At 40.3% G+C, this 15,728-nt stretch overlaps 1 protein-coding gene across 3 annotated transcripts in view; it reads left to right on the top strand.

Moving 5' to 3' along the window:
• The first annotated feature begins 9,070 nt into the window (after positions 1–9,070).
• The window catches only part of GADL1 (glutamate decarboxylase like 1), a 75,642-nt gene continuing 68,984 nt past the window's right edge, over positions 9,071–15,728 (top strand). Inside the window, exon 1 of one of the 3 annotated variants that reach the window (XM_065051610.1) lies at positions 9,071–9,229. In XM_065051610.1, the coding sequence (XP_064907682.1) occupies positions 9,223–9,229 (7 nt within the window). In that variant the 5' untranslated portion in view covers positions 9,071–9,222. Of the gene's footprint in view, positions 9,230–9,290; positions 9,505–15,728 lie in introns of those variants that run through there. The other 2 variants (XM_065051613.1, XM_065051612.1) reach the window with 2 other exon arrangements.

Here is a 15,728-nt window from a genome sequence, read left to right as displayed (position 1 = left end):
ATCACAGTCTGTATTTCTTTACCTGTGAAATCCAACGGGACCCAAAGAGAAAAGGTTTCTTGACAAATAATGCCTTAAAAACTTAAATGGAAGGTGTCTCAGGAGAAAATCAGTTCTGGATGATTAAAATAAAAAATATTATTGGAAATAACGAATCCTTCTTCCTGCCTGGGCAGCCCAACATCAGCACACCTCATGAAAGAGTCTACACGACTTTGAACCATTTCCCTCAAGTTGCAACTTCTGGTTTGGAGCTGACTAAGTGTTCATCTTATTTTCTTTCTAAAAGAATTTTCAAATATACCATGTGAATTGCTGTTTTCAAGAGACCAGTTCATATAATCCTAATATCTAATAGGGTTCCTAAAGTGATGGTGAAAGAAATAGCAGCGCCCAGGCTCCAGTGGAGCTATTCAGTTCTGAATGTCTTTGCCAAAGAGAAAATGTGGCTGAAAACAAAAGGCCGCCTTGGTTCAAAGTTCTCCTATTCTTGCATTTGTTTACACACTGCCATTTCTACACTGGAGACCCTGGTTTATTATTTTTATTGATATACTGATCCTATTGCAAAAGGTCAGGAGGTATTCACGTCAAAACTCTGCTCCAGAATAAAGGTTGTGCCACATCTTCTATCAGCACCTTTCTCAGGTAGACCTGTCCCAGCTTTGCCTCTGCTCTATTGGTAGAAACAGCTGCTGCTTTTCATGTGTGTCGTCTTCAGAGGAAAGTGGTTCTTCTAGACCTTAAGAAGCAGAACAGGGGTTACAGTGTTTCAGCAACAAGCACAGCCTTTTTCCCTAGTTAGGGGCTGAGACTTCCATTTCTTTTTGCTGTGTAACAGTTTTAAGTCACTGGCTCATTCTCAGTCTCAAAATGTGAAAGGTAGTCCACGTGCAGGACACTATGGTGGATGCAGGAGATGGGAGTTCTCTCTCAGGAATGTAGTAGGTAACCTTCAGCAAAACATAGGCATTGACTTGACATTTCTGTACACTATATTGTCTATAAGCAAGCTGTTTTCTTTAATCTAAGAATAGGGACTTTTGAAAAGTTATGTAAGAGCTGAAGATGCTAAGAGGAGTGAGCTGCTTAACATAATTCTTGTCCTGAGAGCTGCTTATGTTTCTTGTTTATCTCCTTTGATCTCAGAAAAGACGCTTTGTCACAAACCAACCTTTTTCTTCGCTATAAAAGAGTTGCTGGAGAATCATCACTGTTTCTTGGCCTTAAGCTCGAATTTGCAAGGCCAGCTTATCACATACATCGCTTATTTGTAGCTGATGATGTAGTTCAATGTTGTGAAAGCTGTATGAAAACCAGATGCATCAGGACAGATTCAAATTGCAGTTGAATGTGTGTCCATTGGAGGCAACTAGCTGCTTTACTTTCTGCCTGGGGATCTAGATATTAAAACCACTTTCAGTTATAACAATAACAATGTTTGTCGTAGCTGTGATTTTTAACCATCTGTGTACAGACAGACAGAAGGGCCATTGAACTACTTAATTTCTGCCTGACATAGGCCAGAAGTACCTTCTGGTTTCATATAGCTAGTACTGTCCTGAAGAAGTTAGTCCTCTCCTTATTGCCATTTCATTTCTCCCGGTAGACAGGAGAGTAGTAAGCCACTAAAATAAAACTGTCTCTCTAATCTACATGCAGTATTTAAATTATTTAAAACATGTTATCATTAAAAAAATACTTTGTTCTGGGTGTGGGCTGGTGACATCTGTTTGCTTCTTGTCTGTGCTGAGCCTCTGTATCCCAGCCATGACATCAACTATTACAGTCCCTGCATACAGCAGATTTCATTGTACCTCAGACAGCTTTAGTCATGCCAGGTCTTTGCATAAATACAAGAAATTGTGCTCATTGCAGTGAAGTTGTCAAGGTCACGTCAGACATGAAGATAGCTGAAATAAGCTTTTTTTTCTTTTTTTTTTTTTTCCCCTGAACGCATTTTCATGAGTCTTGGTGTATACTGTTTATACACATTTGCCATGCAAGTGAGTATTGGAGTTATTTCATTTGCAGCACCTACAGGCTTCTTTTTTGCCAAATAACATTGCTCAGTATGATTCTGAAATTGCCTGCTGCTTTGCATCCTTCTGAATGTTATGTGGTCTGTGACTCTTGTTTTGCAGCAGTAAATAATTAATATAGAATCTGCCTTCAATTTTATAAACTTTGGGGTTTTTTTCCTGAACTTTACAGAGACAGGAAGCTCTTACATTAGCCCTCCTTACTTAATACAATAACAATCTCTGAAAGACAATTTAGATATGTTCCACTTACACTCTGTGGTGTCTCTGTCTTCCTCCAAATGGTACCACAAAATGTCCTGCATTGGATGCAGTGTTAGACCTGTTTGAGTGCATATCTTGGGTTCATTTTACCTTTTGGTGGCTGCAAGTTACAAAGGACATACATTCTGACTCTAGAAACAATATTAATGGCTTTTATTTTACAACTTGCTAATGTGACTCTTGGAAGCTTATGCCATAAAGGTACTTCAGGATGGCACATGCTTAACTTGCTCAAAATTTCTTAGTTTTCATTCTTTTAGAAAATGACAAGAGGTACTTTTTTTTTTTTTTTTTTTTTTTCATGTGGGGAACAAACATTCAAGATACTTTGTGTGAAAACTGGGTATATAGGGTTTTCTTAAGATACCTGTCACTACAAAATATGAAAGTGGAGACTTTGCCCGTTGTCTGCTTTGTCACCTCCACTATTGTGCTCTTCAGAGTTTGTCTCAATAATATCCAGTGAAGTCTGATTCAAATGTATCTGTAACAGATTTTGGGAAAGAGCCATGTGGGAGAGCCTACTTGATACAGCTGACCGATGAGTGAAACCATGTCTTTTTACTAATTGCTTCTTCATCTTTTGTAATGTTCTTATATGGATTTTATCTCCCAACTTCCAAGATAAACCAAGGACTGATTGATCTTTGCTCTGCTCTGCCAGTGCATATGGCCGTCTGTTATAGCCCTGTGCATGACAGCACTCTGGCTGCAGCACCGTACAGCTCCACACGGGCCACGTGCCAGATATCCAGCCTTGGGGAAGAGTCTGCAGCTTGTCTTGAGTGTTGGGTTACTGTTGGTACTTCTTTAGTGATATCCAAGCTCGCTAGTTTAAAGATAGCTCACACATGTGCACACTAGCTGCAGTGACCGCAGTAGAGCAGTATCTGGTGTTTCTCTGATTTTTCTCTATTCCTCTTCCATGATCCTCTTTCTCTTTCTATGCTTCAAATAGGATGTTAAGATCCTTACATTCCTCCCTCCTGCCCCCCCTCCAAAAGAGCTATGTGCACTTCTAGTATCTGTGATTCTGTGATACAGATACATAATAAGGATGTAAACACCTTGCTTTTATTACCCATTTTCCCATAGACTTCTCTGTTTAGAACACAATGAAACAAGCAAATGTGAATTTTGTATCAAAATATTTTGGTAATGTTATAAACCATAAGAATGAAGCTTGTATAGTCTTTTTCTTTGTAATCAATTAGATCTTGAGATAAAATTGGAGTTTGAGATTTGAAATATCCTCATTTATTTGTTACAGTTCTTGAACACGATTTCTTTATTGCTTCTGCTCCCTCTTTTGTCTGCCTGATTCAAATAGCAAACAGAAGCCCTGCTCTAATCGGTTGATCATCCTATTTTTAATTTGCAGGAGTGATTTAATCTCTCTGAATTACAGAAGGAGCAAGTGACTTCATAAACCTGAGTAATGAGATTTGTTAAGCATTATTTTATCATGAGGATCTTTCCTAGAGCACATATCTACCCCAGGAAAATATTTGATTAAAACATAATCAGTGAAACAGTATCCTGATTGCCAAATCCTGCAAGGTTCCTCCCTCCTATAAGGTTTTAAATTCTTTTGCCTGCCACCAAAATCAGCATTAGGTAAGGAAAATGGCATGACCTGGTTTGCCAATACTGATTAAAGGAGAAAGTACAAGACATATAAGTTATTAAGAAATAGTGTTACAATTTTGAGATCAGACACCTTCGGTATTCTGCCCTTTAATAAAGTATGTTGCAAAGCTTCTTTTATTTAACATGGGGATAGTAACAGTTAGAACTGTAATTACCATTATTGACTTGAATCAACAAAAGTCAGCCTTGAAAGGTTGCATGTTCAAGGATTCCTCTACATTTTTTTTTCAAGAAAATACAGGTGTGACTTAATAGACTTAAATACACAACATGGCTATCTAAGCTGTGTCTATGAAATAAAACTTGCCAGCAATTTGAGTGAGCTTCCCTCTGAGCAGCAAGTGGGGATAAACGAGACGACGTGAGGTTGTCACAGGCCTGAGCTGGATGTCCAGCCAAGTGATGGGATGTCCTTTCAGTGCTTCTGACTCTTTTAGGCTGATGTTGTCTCCTGCTCATTCTGGCCCTGGCAGCACCAGTAGGGACAGCAGTGGGTTCTGGTATTTGACCAGTCCTTGCCCTGCCTCCATAGAGGCTTTTGCTGCTTATGAACTGCTCCCTGCGCTTTCCCCCATCTAGACTATTTGCAGTATGTGCATCTGAAGATGCCTATGTTTGTCTCAGGGAAATGACAATTGACTACTTCTATATGCAGAATATAATCTCCAGAAAGTGTCCTGTAGCCATATTTTGCTGCTTGAACTCAGTATTCCTTCTGCTGGCTTTGTTGTCTTTGCTGATGCCTTTAGGGTCCAAGCCTCGCCTACTGATGTTTTGTTGCTTTGAGCCTTGATGTTCTGAAAATTGTATTTTGCCAGCCAGCTAATGTAGTATTGTTCCTTTGAAGGCATCAGATGCTGCAACTTGAGAGCTTAACTGTCTCTTCACTTTACTGTATAGAATGATCAGTCTTCACTTTCAGTTGGCCTCCAGTAGCACAGCAACATTATTCCTCTAGGCATCAAAAAGGTATTGAATGCCCTTCAACCTCTTAATGCTTTTCCTTCCCTGTCTTAGTTATCTGCATCAAACTACTAATGTTTGCATTCCATAGGTGACGTTGATACCAATAGATCTAACCATGCCACTTCCATTATTAATGCCCCAGGATCTGATTTTCATGAGCACAGAGATCCTGCAGCTTGTATTTACTCAATTTGGAGCAGAGAATTCTTTGTAATTCTAAAAATGGACCTCACAGCTTCTCCTGGGGAGAAGACAGACAGGGAGCTAAGACCGTAGTCTATGAACCTTCGAGGTTAAACTTGCAAAAAACATCTGCTAATCTTGAAAGCCTCCGTCTTTAAGACCATCTAAAGGGCTTGGCATTTTTCAAAATAATTTCTAGAAGTCAGACCCATGCAGAGAGTGTTAAGATTTGCAGACCAAAATCAGGCATTTCAAAATCTTTGAGACTTTTTTTTGATAACATGTCTTTCTTGTTTGGAAAGCAGCCTTGTTTTGAATTTTTGGGTAGTGGAATTGAAAAAAAAGTTTGCATGCTAACTCCAAAATGGATTATCCCTCTCCCACTTTATTCTTTCTTCCTTCAGTAAGGAAGGTATTGTTATTCTACTGTTCTGTTTTAACTATTTGGTTATGGTCATCGGTTTTCTACATAGTTTAGAGGAGGTTCCTTACTTGATGAAAAGGTTGTGTCTTCAGGTGATGAAAACAGAAAGGGTACTGAGGTAAACATTGCCATATCAACTTTGTGAGCAGAAGAGAGAACATGCAAGTTCACATCCTGGGAAATACAACAATTTAAGAAGAATGATAGTTCATTAATGTTTAAATATAGTTCTAAATAGTTTATGTGCAATGCAATTCAGGTGTGTGGTCCTGGCTGCTTTCAGAGAGGTAGGTATTACTTGTCAGGGTCAAACCTTTTAGTCTTCATTGCATACCACAGCCCATTATGGGGGATTGTAGCTTCAGGTGAGGTAACTTGATTAAGTTATACACAAGCTGGGTAAGAAATCCATAAATATTTAAAACTGATGTATATTTACTAGTGTAATATTGCATATAGAATTAGTTTTCTGCCAGTGTTTCAAAGCCTGCAGTTTAATTATCACATTACCTAAGTCTGATGGCCAATGTTTTTAATGGATTCATTCTTCTGCCCTTCAGCTTCTTACTAAGCTCTTCTGAGCTCCTTTGTGACCCAGATGAATTGAAATCTTGCCAGCTTAGTGCACTGACAAATGAAAACAGGTGACTAATGTTGATTGTCTTTTGATATTTCACACTCTGCTTGCCAAGAATGCCTCCATGTACTGCTATCATTTAAAATCCTACACACTCAGGCTAGTAATGTTTTTCATAGAGACTGATTGCAGTCAGTTGACAAAGAATATCAGCTTGAGCAGATGCTCACCAGTACCCATCCTTTCTCATATTTACTTAGTATAACAAGAAATAATGAAGACCACAAAGAATCATTTAGTCACATGATCTGATCTGCTTCGTATCCTATGACATTAAATTTCATGCATTTAAAAGCACTGAGAGCAGTAACCAGCATTTGGCTAAAACCTATCTCCCAGAAAGACATCTTGTCCTGGTTGGGGGACATAAAACCATTCAGAATTTCTTGGTGGCCTTGTTAGCTTATTCCGTGATGTATTGTCACCTTAAGAAGAAAAACTGTGTGCTTCATTTGCATTTGTCTGACCCCAGTTTCTACCACAGCTTCTTGGTACATTATTCTCCACTAGGTTAAAAAGCCCTTCAGAATTCAGTATTTTTTTTTCTCCATAGAGGTATTTATGTGCTGTAATCAAGTCAATCTTTTCGAGATGATAAACAGATTGAGCTTTTAAAGTCTCACTTAGCAGCATTTTTCTTCAATTCTCAAATCACATTTTCAGCTCTTAATCTGTCCCTCTCCAATTTTGCAACTCTTTTTCTTTTTTCTCCCCCCAAACGTGAGCAGGAACACAGTGTACAAAATTGGTCTCACCAGTGATATACCCAGAGATAAAACTCTCTATCTATTTCCTACTCCCCTGATGCAGATTAATCCTTCCTGTTACCAGTGTCAGAGCGACCATTTATGATGAGTTGGTGACTACAACCCCTTCATATTTTTCAGTAAGTGCAGTCTGCCTCTCAGTACACAGCACCTACAATCCTTCATGCTTGTTACAGGGATTTAGTTATAGTAAATGTATTTTGTTTGACAAGGCCCAGTTTGCCACTCAACTCAGGCTACTTCACGTGGTTGCTTTGTCCTTACTACCTTCACCATTTCTCTCCTCTTCATAAAAGAAAAAAAAAAAACAACAACCAACCAAACAAAAAACAACAAGAAAAAAAGACTTGAATTATTTCCATTCCTTTATTTGAAATATTTTTAAATTAAATATTTATTCCCATTATTGTTTGGGGTTCTGATGTTGGTCCATATTTTCCTGTCATTGCAATTGCCCTTTTTTGACTGCTGGTGTAACCTTATCATTCCTTTGGAATTTCACAAGTATTCCAAAGTTTACTAAAACAAGTGGAAACACCCAAGTATCTATTCTGGAGCTGGGTGTAAAAGTTATCTTAGCTTGTAGGAGAATGGCTGTGGTACCTGTCTTTCTTAATTACTAGCAGGCTGGAGCAGTTCTTCATAGTCCCCTTGGGATCCAACTGTTTGTTTCTTTTGTAACACAGAAGTCCTTCTTGAACATATTTACATTTTCCACATCAGCACAAACCTGCTTATAAACTACATTTACTGATGGGCCAGAATCACCACTGGGTTTTCTTGTATTCCTAACACACCTACGATGTGTCATTTGTCTGGCTTTTACAACTACAGCTTTTTTTCCTACCTGTTAACTTCCTTTATCAATTTTGGTATTGAAACTTGTAATTTATATTAACTGTTATTTTTATAACTTTTCTTTGTCTTATACTTTATTTCTAATGGCCATCTTTGAGCTTTGATGGGGAAGTTCTGCCTTCTGTGACTGCAAAATCATAGTGGTTTGGCCATTTAATACAATGTTTAAGAGAGCCCCTTTTTTTGGTGTTATCGCTTTTTTGCATTGACAGTTTCCCTTAGTGTTTTTGTCAGCTTGTGGAAATCAGCTCTTTTGAAGCAGCAGAAATACGTCATTTTGATTTGGGCTGTTCTTTATTTACCCATGATAAATGCAATCAGGCCATGACTGCTTATTCCCAGGCACCTACAAACTTTTAATTTAGTGATACCTACCATTTTTATCTACCACACTGAGGTTCAAATGTCTATAATTTCTTGCGGCATAGTATATCTCTTGGACTACAGAATTACCTTCAGCAAGTTGTAGAATTTATTAAAGACATTGTAGAGGCTGCAGCGGAAGCTAGAAAAGGGCTACATTTGATTTCTCACAAACAAGGAAATTTAGGGTACTATGTGTAACTAAATGCTTGTTTCACACCTAAATATTTCACCAGCTTCCATCAAGCCTGAATTTTAATGGAAGACATGTGCTTTTGAGGACTTTGGTAGGTAATTTTTGGAGACTTCCAGGCCTTCCTGTGACAACAGCACTAACATCTTCTGTCAAAAGGAAAGCCTGTTTCCAGTTTTGTTTTTTTTTTTTCTTTTTCCCCGAAGGTAGCAATTACAAGGAAATAAGGAGATGAGAAATAAGAAGGCTTGTGTGGTGTTGAATGGGGCTGGTGTCCTGGAATAAACTGGAATAAGGAGGTCAGCCACAACTCACTCAGAGGCTTTCAAATATCCCTTCAGGGTGGGTAGTGGCAGCCAGAGCAGTGCTGAGCCTGCAGATGCAGGGCTGCCTGCCTCAGCCTGCCGCTGCTGCTCGCCCCTCGGGAAGGGTTTTAAGGCACCGGATTAAGCTTTTGAGGCACAGAACAAGCACTGTCACAATCAACGAACTTCGGGAATAAGGGCAGCTCCCGGGCATTAAAGTGCCCGATTTATTTCTCGCAGCGTCCTCACCGCCGGCCCCCTCACACTTGCGGGCTATCGGGCAGGGAAACCCTGCGGACGGCTCCCCCCGCTCCGGTGCGCCCGGCCGTGCCCCGTCACCCGCCCCCCCCCGCCCCGCCGCAGGAGGTGTCGGGCCAGAGGCGCCGAGGGTATTAATAGGCGCCCCGGAGATACCGACCGGGTGGCTGCGGGCGTGCGGGGCGAAGGCTGCGGGCTTGGCTTGGGCACAGGACGGCTCGGCGCGGGAGCAGTCAGGGCCACGCCGGGGAGGTGCCTCTCCTCTCCTCCCCTCCTCTCCGGTCCGCACCCGGCTGCCACTGCGAAGGCGAGATGGAGGGTAAACGCTGCCGGGGCAGAACCGCCTTCTCTCCCTCCTCTCCCGCCGTTTCAACGGGGCTGCGGCCGTCGGGGCGGCGCCTTCTCGGCTGGGCGGAGGGGCTCGGGTGAGGGAGAAGGGAAGCGCCTTGCTCTCTGCCCAGCTCGGGGCTTTTGACCCCTTCCTCTGCCGGCTGGCGGGGGCTCCCGGAGCTTCCCAGCCCTGGCTACCGGCGGGCCCGGGGAGGAGAGAGATCCCGGGGCAGAGGAGGAAGCCAGGGTCGGTTCGCAGACGAGGTGCGGGAGGGGTAGGACTGCTTTCGCGACGGGACCCGCCGGTTCAGAAACTTCCCCAGTAGCGTGTGGAGATGAATAGAAAGGCTGCCTGTTGAATATCTATCTATAACCTCCTTTTGTTAAAGTACAGCAGAGCATAGCCAGAACAGTTTAATAAGGTATAGAGTTTGCAACAATTATTATAAAAGCATTGCAACACAGTATTTTGTTGAAATAAATGATCTTTAAAGAGTGGTGCCTTTTTTTTTTCTTTTTCTTTTTCTTTTTTTTTTTTTTTTTTTTTCCTCTTATTTTCCTCCTCAGGCACCAGAATAAAACAGGCATGGCAATATGGTGATTTACCTTGGAGGAAAAGGTCTCAGGAAAGAAGGAATTAATGCGGTTAACTTGTTTACCTGCATTAACAGGAAGGCCTTACATCATTATGTGGTGAAAAATAAAGGTTGACCATATGTTTATGAAAGTTGGGAACATGAAAGACCTATGGCTAATGCAATGAGACTTCTGGAGAAGCTTAGAAAATGCAGAGACTAAATTGTGGTATGCTTAGGCTTTAGCTATGCTATTATTTGTAAGGTTAAGAAATGAGGAATTCCTTGATCTTTTAAGTGGAAACTGGTTGCTAAGTCAGAAAATAGTAAAAGCATTTGGAGATGGCTGTCCTCTCTCCCAGAGATCCATGTTCTTGACAAGAATTTCTCCACTTACCAATTTCATAAGAAATGGAGAATTTCTCATGAAAGCAGTCAAAAACTCTTGGGACCTAGTATGTTTCTTTTAGTTTTACCCTAAGCATGGATAAGACACTAAAAAAGGTTTTACTGCCAGGTTAAGAAAGTCTCCTAGCTTGTCTCCCAGAGGTTCAGTGCCTTGTGTTCATGTGTGACCCAAGTCATTAGCACTTAATTGGTGGAAAATCTCCAAACAAAATAATGTATTTGAAATAAAGCTCCAGAAACTTAATATTTTAAGAATGATGTCTCCATTTTTCTGAATTTGATGTAAATTGAATGGGCATTATAAAGTTATGTGACAATTCTAGCGTGCGTTAAATGTGTTCTAGTGTGCATAGTGGTTTAAGGCTGTACTGTGCAAGTAACAACAGCTGTACTGTGTGAGTAGCAGGAGCAGTACTGTATGAGTGGCAGCAGCTCCAAAAGTGATTTGCCTCAGATGCAGCTTACCTTAATATCCTCTGCCATGACAACACCAAAGATAAGCTTTTAGTGGTCACTATGATCAAGATCCTGGTGTTTTTTGACTGGGTAGTAGTGTTCTTGTTCAAATATTGCCTGAAGTATGCTACCAAAAGTCTAATTTCCTTCCAGAACCATTGGCTTGTGCTGGTGAGAAAGAATGTGTTTAGTGATAATGTGATCTCCATCCTTGTTGCTGCAGGTTTTCTAGTCTCTCTGCCTTGTTCATGAGTAGCATCTGTAACTTCTGTATACTTTATCTCTACTGAGGAATTCTTTATTCTCCCTGTCGTCTCTTCCCTTTACCTTTGGTGATTTGCTGTGTTTTCTACCAGGTTCTATCTGGTGAATGAACTTGACACGAGTGGGACGATGAAGGCTGCATTGTAGCCTTTTCCGCAGGTGTTTGTTGTTGCCTTATTCATGAATTTGGGTGATTTGGGATCTGGGGAAAGATTTTGCTCCTGTTCTCTTGAACTATTGGAGAAATGGAACTCTGGTTCTTGAAGCAGTAAGGTCTTCGCTGCCTGCTGAAAGCTTTTTTTTTTTTTGTTTCCTCCTAGCAAGTGTGAATCCACAGTTAAAACCAGACCTTCTGGGTTGATCTATGCAGTTCTCCTTTCAGTACTGATTTTGTGTACTCTTAGCTTTTAAGGTTATATGGGAAAACATCTAGGAGACACAGGTTGAATGTACCTACTTGTTGCAGCAGTAGCATTGTGTTTGCTTTGCACAGCTGGAGCAGGTGCCAGAGTGGACACAGCTGGAGTGGAGATTTGGATGTGCATAGGGTTACCCTTGCAGTGGCTGCTATGGTGAACACAGTGGGATTATTCTTGGGGCACAACACTGGGGTGTGGGGTTTTGTTTTGTTTTTTTAAATAGATATATTTTTTTAATCACCCTGAATGTATCAGAAAGTGACCACTTGAGAGGTTCATCTTACTTCATGCTACTTGAGCCTAATTTTTCTCAGACATTACCAGCACTGTCTGCAAGGGCAGCCTCAATGACTATGTAGGGATGAGCAAGCAGACTTTTTTAGGCCATGTTTCCATTAACAAAAAAAGATAGCAAAATCCCATTAATGAGAAGGAGTTGAGTGGTAGATCCCTACTCCTAGCTGCAAAAATGAACCTTGACTGAGTATATCCTTCAGTCATTTGCCATTACAGTAGCTCTCTGAGGCTGTGGCACTTAGAAAACCTGGAGAATTCTGTATCTCCAGAAACAAAACAAAAGAACAAACAAATAGATGAGACATTCCCTTGTGGGGCATAAAGGCTGAGTCTGTTAAGGAGAATCCCAAGGTAACTAGCTCATCAAGTACAACAAACAGAGCTGGAGCTGGAAACCACAAGAGGAAGAAAGAAGCCAGCATTTATGCCATATGTTGCTTTTTAACTTCTGGGTTGCTGGCTGCTCGGTGTGTATATGGTCTGTTTGGGATGTTATGTGGTTTGCGTCTGCCAGCAGACTGAAGAGATGAGTCAGCAAACAGTTATTTCATATAAGATGTTGCTGTGTTGCCATCTCAAACAGGTGTAATGTGAAGCATGGTGAAACATACTGGAAGTTAGGGTGACTTTAAGGCTCCGGTAATGTGACACTCGGGTTAGTATTTTGGTCAGAGTGGAGGGATAGGATCTCTCCCCTGGCTTAAAATCTGATCTGATAAAGATACTAGAATCTTTGCTAGTATCACTTTATCAGAGAAAGGGAGACATCGGTTTGCAAGAAATGAACTTTGCATCAAATAAAGCCATTCTGTGTGGGTGCATTCGTCGTGCTTTAACATAAATAAGATTTTTCTTGGCAGTTACTGAACATTTAGTGAAGGAGCTTAATTTGACATTTGAGAAGTTCAATAAATAATTTTTCTTTCTTGATTAAGCCATCTTTTGAGCTGCCACTTATGCAACCAAGAATTGCCGCTTTTTAATGCTTTGGGAGATTTTTTTGCATACTGATTCAGCTATTATTGCCTATTAAACAGTTTAGATTTCATGTGCCTTAATTTTCATGCCTTTGATTATTTTAAGCAGCCTGCTTCTTAAAAGACCATTTGTATTTCTATAAGCATTTGTTACATGCTCAAGACAGCAAAAAACAGACACATTGAAGTAGATGTCTTTGTATTACTCTGACTTCCCCTTCACAGTCAGATTTGGGATAGTCAGTCCTAAGGCTCATCCCAAGTCTTTACAGAAACTACCTCTTCAGGCTTTGCAAAACAACCAAGAGTTAAATCTTTTTTGATCTTTTTTCTCTGTCTTGTGCCACCAACTGTAGAGGTTGCTGGAGGTGGTTGTTTGCAAAGCATTTTTAGCTCAAGGATACTCAGCAGGACATGGCTAAATTGGGGCCATTTCCCCCCTTTTTTATTCTCCCATCTGTGCAGACAAGTTATCTTATTTTAACATTAATGGGGTTTATACATGTGCAATGAGGGAATAATAAATCTAAAAGGCAAATGGTTGTTGCTTTGTGACATGTCAGCGGAGGTTGTGTTGACGATTATTGTCGGGGCTAGTCTAGGGATAATAAAAGGTGACTTTGACCTGGTTCAAATGTATGTATGCTCATCTTTATCACTGTTTCTTGAGTATATGTGATCTTGATTTTTTTGTTTGTTTGTTTGTTTTAATGAAAAACTTAACAAGCGACATCAAATAGAGGTGTCTTTAAAGAAAAAGTCACTGGACCAGAAGTTTTTCAGTGCCGTAAATATGATGACAAAAGTGGTTCTTAGTGACCAAGGTCTTTTGTCAGTGAAGCAGCAATAACTCTACAAAACAGCTGGTCAAATCTAGACAATTTGGAAGAGTTTTTGGCTCTAAAGCTTGGGTGTCTCTGCCCTTTGTCATGTCTTACCTTATGTAAGCTGAAAAGCCTCATGAATATGATCTTATCCATTGGCAAATGTCAGGGTTTTAACAAGAAAGGTTGTCTCATAAGCAGCTTGGCATCCCTCCACTAGTTACACAGGATAGCTTGCGTCTAATTGAGCTTCTTAAACTCATTTTTCTCAAGTAGACCTGCTCCATTGTCTAAGGATTATTGAGCTCTCTTTGCGGCCAATATATCATGTTAAAGAGCTGTTACACCTGCCTGCAGGGGAAAGAGCAAGCAACTAATGCTGTATGTATCTGGTATTTGGTTTCAATGCTGATCTCAAATGATGGGTTAAAGTTTTGGCGTGGTCAAAGAAAAACCCCAAACCCAATTAAATTATCCACCTTCTGCCTTCCTTAGAGGAATAATGGAAGACTGGAATCATGGGTGCAGTCAGACTGTTCATGGTGTGGAGAGTCTCTTTGGGCCTTTTTTGGCTGCCATGCTGGGGCAGGAATCACACGGTGTCATTGGTGAGCCCAAGCATCCATAGCATGGTCAGATCTGTGCTTCTACCAGGCATCATCCAGGCTACTGCCCTCAAAAAGAACCATCAATGTTGTCTGCTGGGACTTGCCAACATGTATTGTCATCCAGGAGCTTGGCCTCTTGCAGTTCAAGAGTGATTTCCCAAAAACACATAGGAAAAACAAGACAGGTATGATCTGAAGTGATGGGTCCAGAGCCCTGCTGGGTCCTTCACCTGTGTGACTGGTCTCTGCTGATCTGACCCGTAATGTTTTACTAGACCATGCAAGGCGGATTGCTCCATTTTGAAATAACTACTTCGCTATACAAAATATGCTAACAAATTATGAGTGTCTACATAGGAACTAGTTCAGAGGATCTAGTGGGCTGGAAAGTTACATGCTGATTTACTACACATTAACTTCCCTGTCTTAGTAAATAAGGGCATATCTCAGAGCAGCATTTAGACAAATTAGTGAGCAGTAACTGGAAATCCTTTGTAGGAAACAGAAAATATGTAGGTGTTTGTGATGTTAAGAAAAAGTGAGAGGAAAAAAGTTGTTTTGACTGTAACTTGAATGTAGAGGTAAAACTTTCTAAAATGAAATTTAGACTTTTCATCTATTTTTACACTTTAACTTGCATCAAATCCCAGAAAACTCAGTGTTAGTAAATTACTGCTTTCTTAGTTGATTTTTTGAAAGATGAGTTAAAAATTGTTTTTATATTATGACTAAAAATATAGCTCTTGCATGAAATTACAGGCTGTCGTGAACCTTTTAAATCAAGTTGTAGGACTTCCATTTGGAAAAATGCAATTGTATTTTCACTTCAATTTTTTCCAGCCGAGAAATCTCAGGGATTCTTTATATTCTGTGTTGGTCGCAGGTGTATTTGTCACTTCTGTCTGAACTCAGCCTCCTGAAGTTGTAAACTTTGCTATACTATACACACTGCCCGTGATTGACTTGGAAGTTGCAAATATATTCACTTTTCCACAGAAAAAGGAAAGTTCATTAAATGTTCATTATCAATGCGCAACTTCTAATTAAAATTAAAGTCATTTGTTTCTCAGATGCTTCCTATGGTATTGGCAGATGTTAAAAATTAGGACATGTGAGCTAAGAGAATCTTATTGGGGTCAGGGAGCTGGGATTTCCACGTCATAGTTGGCATCTGCTGTTTCTCAGTTTCGCATCAAGGTGGATTCCAATTTTCTGGAGTATTTCTTCTTAAATGAGAATGTTACAGCATGATTCATTCCTGCAGTTACTTGGTTAGGGCATTGAGAAGTCGTTATTAAATATTAACATAAATTCCTGAGATTTAGCTGCATGAAAATTCCTGATCCTTGTTTCTTAACTTTTGTGTGCTTTTTTTCTTTTTTTCTAAGTATATCCTGCTTCGTACTGTCATGTATAGGAAGCACTTGGCATGCAGTGCCAACACAACGTGTCGTGAGTGTTCTATTGATAAGGCTACCCCCTCAGGACTCTGGAAACATCTCTGAAAGCAGAACCTCTCTCCTAGTGTGAACTTTGCATACCCTGACAGATATTCATTGCTGGAGTTCCCCTCCAGATTTCAATCTCTCCTTCCAGCCTTTCCTTTCAGAATGGGAAATTCAGGTGTAGGAGAAGAATAGGACTCATTTGTTGTACTGTT

The sequence above is a fragment of the Columba livia genome, chromosome 2 (assembly GCF_036013475.1).
Source record: "Columba livia isolate bColLiv1 breed racing homer chromosome 2, bColLiv1.pat.W.v2, whole genome shotgun sequence".
NCBI lineage: Eukaryota > Metazoa > Chordata > Aves > Columbiformes > Columbidae > Columba > Columba livia.
This window is presented reverse-complemented; position numbering and strand designations above follow the sequence as displayed.